We start from the raw sequence: 9,900 nt of genomic DNA, 5'->3' as shown, positions 1-9,900 counted from the left end.
CAGGTAGATTCCCATGAGGAAAGTGTCCAAGGGGATGTTTCAAGTGTACCAGATATGTCTGAACCGGGGGAGGAAACGCCAGTAGTGACATCGCCTGTAGCACCCATACTTCGTCGTTCAACAAGAGTGAAGCAGCAACCGTCTTATCTGAGGGACTTTGTGTCAAAGTGACATTTGAGTGAACTGTGATTGTCATTTGCAGTGAACTATGTGTCAAGGTGGCATTTGATTTAGCTGTGAATTACAGTTACTTGTATCAGGACTATAATACTTCAGCAGGTTTTCAGTATTATTATGTGTCGAAAAAAAGCTCAGTTTAGTTGAATTTCACTTTCTACTTTAACAATGTTTTCATTATGACTGACTTGTCAAGTTCTCAGGGTTATTAGTACTTTACAAGAGTCAGTGTACATTGTTAAGTTACTTATACTTTATGAAGTTCCTTATTTTGGTTTCAAAGTAACTTAAATTTAGGAGGGGCGGATGTAATATCTGTAATTGAAACGCAGTAGTTTTAAACTAGCTAGTGTATAATATAATATAAGATGTCCGCTCTTGTAATGCGATTAGTTGCAGGTAAGCGCAATCACGTGCTGTTATGTAACATGCGACAGTCTGAATAAACAGACGGTCAAGTGGCAGGCTCGTCTCCCGACTCCCGCGTTTGTCGTTCCTCCCTGAGAACCCAACAGTATCCCAATTGTGTAGATCGATGCTCATGATGTTAATCACTGGATTGTCTGGTCCAGACTTGATTATGGACCGCCGTCATATAGCTTGAATATTGCTGAGTGCGGCGTTAAACAACAAACAAACAAAACTCTGATATATTCCTGGATTGGCAGCACAACACCCCACTGTTGGTCTCACCCAAGTGGTAAACGTCCAGCACTTGCTTCCTATAGGGCTTCCTCCACATGAAGCTGACACACACTGACATCACTGTAATAGTCTCCAAAGCTTTATCTAGCCCTACCTATTGTTTCACTTTTCAAGATCCATCTCCCGGTCTGCTACCTGCGGTCTTGGCACAGCGCTGACAACTGGGTGTCATGGTATTTCCCATCTCCATGACTTGATCTTAAGATCGCCATGATTATTTTTAGATCGAAGTCACAACTGATAATGAATTCTACAGTACAGGATTGTCAAAATACGCAACCATATTCTGCTTCAGTAATTCGTGCCGTGCCCTTCACCTGAGGCATCCTGAATACCTGAACGGTAATGAGTGAGTGTGTTTGTTCTTTAATGCATTGCTCCGCAATATTCCATCTGTACAATGGCAGCCTGCAAATAATCTAGACCGGACAGACCATAGACTGATATTCCAGGGAACTATCCCGCCCTCTGTGGGGCAATGACACATCAGCAAAGTCACCAAGCCTGACCACCTGATCTATTCAGTCGTCCCTGGCAACCAGCATAGGTTGCTGGGCATCAATTCAAAGGCCACACTTTTTCTTAAACTTGCTCTAAGGATATTTACTGGACAATACCCGTTGTAGGTTTGAAAAAAAGAGAAAAAAATCGTTAAATTTTTATTTTAGTTTTCTCCTCCACTTCAGGTGAGGTGGTAAAAGAAATGGTTTACTGTGGGAGGAGAGCCTACAACACGGCTGTATCTTTATCAAGCGGAAATACTGTTGTGATCTATACATACTATCAGTTCCCTAACAAAAATGACTTGACTTCCATGCTTAATTTGGGGTCACAGGTGGCCCGCTTGTCTTAGGTGTCGCGATTCCCTGTGCAGAGTTGTGTCCCTTGGGCACGCCAGAAACCTATGATTGTGGGTTCGAATCCTGATTCACCTGTTTTCTTGTTTCTGGCTTTGTCAGCACCATACATGTGCTTGTGCGTTTCACCGAAGTGGTAAACGTCCAAGACCTGCATCACTTCGGGCTTTCCTCCCACTTTAAGCTGACATGCCGCAATATAACTGGAATGTTAAAATTGGCATTAAACCCAACTCACTCACTAACTCACCCTATGCTTAATATATGTTAACTTATATGGGTCCTTGCTTAGAAAATATTTATTGGTGCAATATGCTATCAGTGGGATAAACTAGACAGCAAATTAAGAAGAAAAAAATATATCCCATTTCAACAAAATTTACAGTTGGTGGATCTTTTAAGAAAGTTAAAAAAGAAGAGTGACCTCACCTAACAGCAACACTTCCTGTTGGAGATAATGGGATGCAATGGTGGACGAGATTGTCCTGGAAATGCAATTTTATACATAGTAACAGACTTCAAGTTCACAGTGAAAAGTACTTATTCAGCAATTCAGCGCATAGAGTACTCCCAAAACGAGCCACAAGTATGGAAAATTCAACAGCAAACCTGATGAAAACAGAGATGTGACAGCTGTTTGAAGAGTTTATTTAACACAAACTAGCATAAAAAATATGCACTTTTAATTAAAGGATCATACATTCCATATACCTCTATAAAATGTTGAGCACATCATCACCAAGACTTGACCTGAAAACCCCACAAACACAAGGCATGTGATGTCAGAAGCAGGAACGTGGTTCACAAAACTCAAAATAAATGAGGTCAAAATTGGGAAATAATAATAACTAACAGCTTCATGATCCAGATTTGAGATTCAAGACGCAAAAATAGCTTCTCCGAACTTCAAGTTTACCTTTAAGCATAGGAAAACATACGACGTAATAGATAACAGTTTCTGGTTCACAACATTTAGCAATGTTTCGCTATGTATTCCACCATTGTCAAGCTGGAGTGCCAGATAACGGTGAAACAATCTACATCGAAACATTGCTAAATGCAATAAACAAGAGGTTGTTATCCTTTTAGTTGTACGTTTTCTTATTTACTCACCAACTTCTAGAATGCCAATACCTTTAAGTACCCGATTCAAGAAATATATATTGGTTGAATACAAAATAAACCATGCTCCTCTGAAAATGCTATCACCTGTTTAGAAGTATTTATTAAAGAAATTGATTCAAAACGATTTGAACAAAAAGCACCAGATACTTGTCAAAAATTCAATCTCCTTCATAGCAATATCTAATGTGACAAATTGATTCTAATAGTTCTAAAAATACTCTCAAGATGACATAAACCAAAACCAACCAAAAACATGTAGCAGGTGTATATATTTGTATTTTATTAATCCAGACATTAATTTTCCTATTTTTAATTCATACATTTGTAGTGGTACAGAATATTACTCAACAGAGTTTAGGGACATGTTCACCATGGCAATATGAACGAAACAGGTGGCCCTTAACTTCTTTTGAGTAGAATATCTAAAGAAGTCAATTGTAATTCTACTAGAACTCCCTGACAAAAAGAATGATACATTTGTAGTATACAATGAGAAAGTCATGTAAATGCTATTGAACATTACCGGCCATTACGCTCAAGGGAGACAACTCAGTAAAAACACTACAGATGAAACCACCGAGTATGAGACTAATTTGAATATATGTACTATTATATAGAATGAAAAATAATGGGATAAAAGTTACAAAATACAGAAATTATGTACATCTGTGCGTTTCAGGAATAAAATCAATGCATGCAAATGAAAGTGAATTCTATAAACAAAAAACATGAGGAGTTTCCCACTTGATATGGAGGTTCCTTTATCTGAATAAAACAGGTATAAGTTTATGGACTAGTTGACAAGCACCATCTTTTAACTTCATTAGTACTGTTCACGAACATTTAACATTTCACATTTCAACTCTTGAAAGATCAATTCAATTCCTCACAGCAAACAACCCGTCATTATCGGAGGTTGTAGGTTCCATACTTAGATGTCAATAAAAATTCCATTTAATAAATCAAGTTTGTGAATTTATCTCTTTCCTAGATGGCTACTTTCAAGATATATGCCTTAAACATGTCAATAAAAACATAAAACACATAAACTTTGGAGGTAAATATGGCATGTGATCCAATAGGAATGTCAATAAAATCTAAATTCAATACAACGTGATAAAACCAGGATTATGTAAATATATACATTCTTCCATTTCATTCTTAATTTAAGCTGCCTAACTATTCTAAAACATGGAACTAATAAGCACTTTTGACTGACACGACTACCACAATACTTCAACCAATGAATACCATTATTTAATTCATTCATTAGAACAAAACAGATGAGGAATAACATTCGGAATATCATTGGATACTATTGTTTATCTGAAATAAGACCTATATAAATGTAGATATATTTGACTTCAGTTTGTATTATTAATAAATGCATCTCTAAGCTTGACACAAATTGTGTAAAACAATATAGTTATAGCAGCTGTATAGCAGCTGTATACTACCAGTAAGGGATGGACACCATCATGTTCAATAGGCCTGTAAATGCTGCATGATTAAGTGCAATATATTGGCACGGTGCTATGACTCCTGATCAGCTGAAAACACCTTACTCCACCATATAATGCCTAATTCTACTCCATTCTTCCTGATCAGTTGGGTTCTGACATAGAGAGGGTTCACATGTTCGTGTTCATCCTTAAAAGGGTTAACCCTGATCTCATCGTCCAGCTTCGTAGCCAGGGAAGTAGTGGTTGAGGACGGTGGAGAGGCTGGTGTTGATGGGCATGTTGTATTTCTGAGGGAGCTCGAAGCGACACGCGGGGCAGGAGTAGACCTCCGCCTTGAATGATCTCTGAAGACAGGACTGGAAGAGAGGACAGCAGAAGGCATCAACACCCACAATGGCAGCGCAAGACAAACCTAACACCCTAGAAGTGGCCTCTTAGTTGAAATACAATGACCTATATTATAGCCTTGTAAGACGGAGACAAAGAATGAAATAATGGCTTTGCAATTGAATGATGCCCTGATAATTTCCACTAAATTTGTCACATGTTGGCAAGACTTCAAATAATTACGACCTTCTCTCGTAGCAGCTGCCCCCTTTACAACACCAGAATATATATAGGGAGGGCCTTTACAACGTCCACTAACCAGTATCATGGTAGGTGCATGATTCAACCGCGACCACCAGCCAGTGTCATGGTAGGGGCATGATTCAACCGCGACCACCAGCCAGTGTCATGGTAGGGGCATGATTCAACCGCGACCACCAGCCAGTGTCATGGTAGGGGCATGATTCAACCGCGACCACCAGCCAGTGTCATGGTAGGTGCATGATTCAACAGCGACCACCAGCCAGTGTCATGGCAGGGGCATGATTCAACCGCGACCACCAGCCAGTGTCATGGCAGGGGCATGATTCAACCGCGACCACCAGCCAGTGTCATGATTCAACCGCGACCACCAGCCAGTGTCATGATTCAACCGCGACCACCAGCCAGTGTCATGCTTGATAACCAGCCACCTACCTTAAAGACATTATGACAGCACTCGAGCGTGACAGGGACGTTGACGACCTACCTTGCAGACATTGTGACAGCACTCGAGCGTGACAGGGACGTTGACAACCTACCTTACAGACATTGTGACAGCACTCGAGCGTGACAGGGACGTTGACGACCTACCTTACAGTCATTGTGACAGCACTCGAGCGTGACAGGGACGTTGACGACCTACCTTGCAGACATTGTGACAGCACTCGAGCGTGACAGGGACGTTGACAACCTACCTTACAGTCATTGTGACAGCACTCGAGCGTGACAGGGACGTTGACAACCTACCTTACAGACATTATGACAGCACTCGAGCGTGACAGGGACGTTGACAACCTACCTTGCAGACATTGTGACAGCACTCCGAGTGACAGGGACGTTGACAACCTACCTTACAGACATTGTGACAGCACTCAAGCGTGACAGGGACGTTGACGACCTACCTTACAGACATTGTGACAGCACTCGAGCGTGACAGGTTTGACAACCACGTCCTGGCAGCAGATGCAAATGAAGGTCTCTTCAATTTTCTGGATGAATTTCTGGAAGAACATGTCGTGAGTGAGAGAAGGGTTTCACACCTCTTTTTTCAATATGATGGCACTGGACACTAAAGCTTCACACACTCTCTACCTGTGGGGAATGTAAATGTTCTAACCACCAGCATAGTCTCCACTCATCTTTCCCCAGAATTCAGAACAGATAACACCCACCCTAAGTGGACAGATGTCCACAAGCTCTCAGGACACATTCAACATGAAGCAGTGAGTATGGTCTTACTGTAATACACCGCTCTTAGCAATATTCCAGCAATGTCACAGAGGAACATTCAGGAAACTTCTTCAGGTAACTAATCTCCCTTCCTGGGCCTAGTTGCACAAAGCGATCTTAGCTCTATGATTATCAAAAGTCTTGGTTAAAGTATGGGAGTTACAAAGGACTTAATGCTAAGATTGCCTTGTGGAACGGGGCCCTGGTCCTATGGCCGTGTTATACAGTATGGAGTTTGGGCTGTAAGTGTTGGCTGTGTGCCAAGATGTGACCAACGTACCGGCCGCCCCTCCTTGGCGGACTCCATCACTTCTTTCCACAGCTTCTCGTTGAGCTTGTCCTCCTTGATGTGGTCCATCTGCTCCGACTCGATCTTGAACTCTGACACCTTCGACTTCTTAGGAGTATTGACAGGGGAGTCTAAAAATAGATCAGCTGTTTAATACAGGGAGTCGAAACATAGATCAGCTGTTTAATACAGGGAGTCTAAACATAGATCAGCTGTTTAATAGAGGGAGTCAAAACATAGATCGGTTGTTTAATAGGGGGAAGTAAACATAGATCAGCTGTTTAATAGGGGGAAGTAAACATAGATCAGCTGTTTAATAGGGGAAAGTAAACATAGATCAGCTGTTTAATAGGGGGAAGTAAACATAGATCAGCTGTTTAATAGGGGGAAGTAAACATAGATCAGCTGTTTAATAGGGGGAAGTAAACATAGATCAGCTGTTTAATAGGGGGAAGTAAACATAGATCAGCTGTTTAATAGGGGAAAGTAAACATAGATCAGCTGTTTAATAGGGGGAAGTAAACATAGATCAGCTGTTTAATAGGGGAAAGTAAACATAGATCAGCTGTTTAAAAGGGGGAAGTAAACATAGATCAGCTGTTTAATAGGGGGAAGTAAACATAGATCAGCTGTTTAATAGGGGAAAGTAAACATAGATCAGCTGTTTAATAGGGGAAGCAAACATAGATCAGCTGTTTAATAGGGGAAGTAAACAGATCAGCTGTTTAATAGGGGAAATTAAACAAAGATCAGCTGTTTAATAGAGGGAAGTAAACATAGATCAGCTGTTTAATAGGGGGAAGTAAACATAGATCAGCTGTTTAATAGAGGGAAGTAAACATAGATCAGCTGTTTAATAGGGGGAAGTAAACAGATCAGCTGTTTAATAGGGGGAAGTAAACATAGATCAGCTGTTTAATAGGGGAAGTAAACATAGATCGGTTGTTTAATAGGGGTAAGTAAACAAAGATCAGCTGTTTAATAGGGGGAAGTAAACATAGATCAGCTGTTTAATAGAGGGAAGTAAACATAGATCAGCTGTTTAATAGGGGAAAGTAAACATAGATCAGCTGTTTAATAGGGGAAAATAAACATAGATCGGTTGTTTAATAGGGGGAAGTAAACATAGATCAGCTGTTTAATAGGGGGAAGTAAACATAGATCGGTTGTTTAATAGGGGGAAGTAAACAAAGATCAGCTGTTTAATAGGGGGAAGTAAACATAGATCAGCTGTTTAATAGGGGGAAGTAAACATAGATCAGCTGTTTAATAGGGGGAAGTAAACATAGATCAGCTGTTTAATAGGGGGAAGTAAACATAGATCAGCTGTTTAATAGGGGAAGTAAACATAGATCGGTTGTTTAATAGGGGTAAGTAAACAAAGATCAGCTGTTTAATAGGGGGAAGTAAACATAGATCAGCTGTTTAATAGAGGGAAGTAAACATAGATCAGCTGTTTAATAGGGGAAAGTAAACATAGATCAGCTGTTTAATAGGGGAAATTAAACATAGATCGGTTGTTTAATAGGAGGAAGTAAACAAAGATCAGCTGTTTAATAGGGGGAAGTAAACATAGATCACCTGTGTAATAGGGGAAATTAAACAGATCGGTTGTTTAATAGGGGGAAGTAAACAAAGATCAGCTGTTTAATAGGGGGAAGTAAACATAGATCAGCTGTTTAATAGGGGGAAGTAAACATAGATCAGCTGTTTAATAGGGGGAAGTAAACATAGATCAGCTGTTTAATAGGGGGAAGTAAACATAGATCAGCTGTTTAATAGGGGGAAGTAAACATAGATCAGCTGTTTAATAGGGGGAAGTAAACATAGATCAGCTGTTTAATAGGGGGAAGTAAACATAGATCAGCTGTTTAATAGGGGAAGTAAACATAGATCGGTTGTTTAATAGGGGTAAGTAAACAAAGATCAGCTGTTTAATAGGGGGAAGTAAACATAGATCAGCTGTTTAATAGAGGGAAGTAAACAGATCAGCTGTTTAATAGGGGAAAGTAAACATAGATCAGCTGTTTAATAGGGGAAATTAAACATAGATCGGTTGTTTAATAGGAGGAAGTAAACAAAGATCAGCTGTTTAATAGGGGGAAGTAAACATAGATCACCTGTGTAATAGGGGAAATTAAACAGATCGGTTGTTTAATAGGGGGAAGTAAACAAAGATCAGCTGTTTAATAGGGGGAAGTAAACATAGATCAGCTGTTTAATAGGGGGAAGTAAACATAGATCAGCTGTTTAATAGGGGGAAGTAAACATAGATCAGCTGTTTAATAGGGGGAAGTAAACATAGATCAGCTGTTTAATAGGGGAAGTAAACATAGATCGGTTGTTTAATAGGGGTAAGTAAACAAAGATCAGCTGTTTAATAGGGGGAAGTAAACATAGATCAGCTGTTTAACAGAGGGAAGTAAACATAGATCAGCTGTTTAATAGGGGAAAGTAAACATAGATCAGCTGTTTAATAGGGGAAATTAAACATAGATCGGTTGTTTAATAGGAGGAAGTAAACATAGATCAGCTGTTTAATAGGGGGAAGTAAACATAGATCACCTGTGTAATAGGGGAAATTAAACATAGATCGGTTGTTTAATAGGGGGAAGTAAACAAAGATCAGCTGTTTAATAGGGGGAAGTAAACATAGATCAGCTGTTTAATAGGGGGAAGTAAACATAGATCAGCTGTTTAATAGGGGGAAGTAAACATAGATCAGCTGTTTAATAGGGGGAAGTAAACATAGAAGTAAACATAGATCAGCTGTTAATAGGGGGAAGTAAACATAGATCAGCTGTTTAATAGGGGGAAGTAAACATAGAAGTAAACATAGATCAGCTGTTTAATAGGGGGAAGTAAACATAGATCAGCTGTTCAATAGGGGGAAGTAAACATAGATCAGCTGTTTAATAGGGGAAAATCTAAACATAGATCAGCTGTTCAATAGCCCTGGGGAACCTAAACATTAGATCAGCTCCAATACAAAGGTTTCACTATTTCTAATAAACGGCTAGGTTAACACTACCTTCAGTGAGTGAATGTTGTTTTACGCCAGTCAGCAAAAGTTCAGCTGTATCACAGTAGCTTATTAACTCGTAATCAAGTTTGGGCCAGACATATGAGAGGGTGTTAGCATGAGGACGGCCATTAGTGTACAATGACCAGCCTGTCCCACGCGCTGCTCATCCGTCTGTCTGTCTGTCTGTACAACATTGGGGCACTGTTCTCAAACTTAGTTCTGTATTTTACCCTCTGCCTTCCTCTTCTTGCGACCTCTGCCCTTGGGCGTGGCCTCGGCAGCCTCCTCCTTCTCTTTCTCCTTCAGAGCCTGAGCCTCCTGGTAACCATCCGGGTACTGAAATGAATCAGAACAGCAAGTTTATTTTTGGTATCTTGCAATACGATTGGTATCACAATACGGACTGATGATACTAGGTACCAAGTATCAGGTGTACCTAAC

The 9,900-nt window shown here is 40.1% G+C and overlaps 1 protein-coding gene across 1 annotated transcript in view; it reads right to left on the bottom strand.

The window, feature by feature from the left end:
* Positions 1-2,371: 2,371 nt before the first annotated feature.
* The window catches only part of LOC124119641 (E3 ubiquitin-protein ligase UHRF1-like), a 29,386-nt gene continuing 21,857 nt past the window's right edge, over positions 2,372-9,900 (bottom strand). Inside the window, exons 14-17 of the mRNA XM_048399452.1 lie at positions 9,690-9,795; positions 6,426-6,565; positions 5,818-5,916; positions 2,372-4,683 (exon numbers count right to left, since the gene is read on the bottom strand). Of these exons, the coding sequence (XP_048255409.1) occupies positions 4,537-4,683; positions 5,818-5,916; positions 6,426-6,565; positions 9,690-9,795 (492 nt within the window). The 3' untranslated portion in view covers positions 2,372-4,536. The remainder of the gene's footprint in view (positions 4,684-5,817; positions 5,917-6,425; positions 6,566-9,689; positions 9,796-9,900) is intronic.

The sequence above is a fragment of the Haliotis rufescens genome, unplaced genomic scaffold (assembly GCF_023055435.1).
Source record: "Haliotis rufescens isolate VD_foot unplaced genomic scaffold, xgHalRufe1.0.p SCAF_2, whole genome shotgun sequence".
Lineage (NCBI taxonomy): Eukaryota > Metazoa > Mollusca > Gastropoda > Lepetellida > Haliotidae > Haliotis > Haliotis rufescens.
This window is presented reverse-complemented; position numbering and strand designations above follow the sequence as displayed.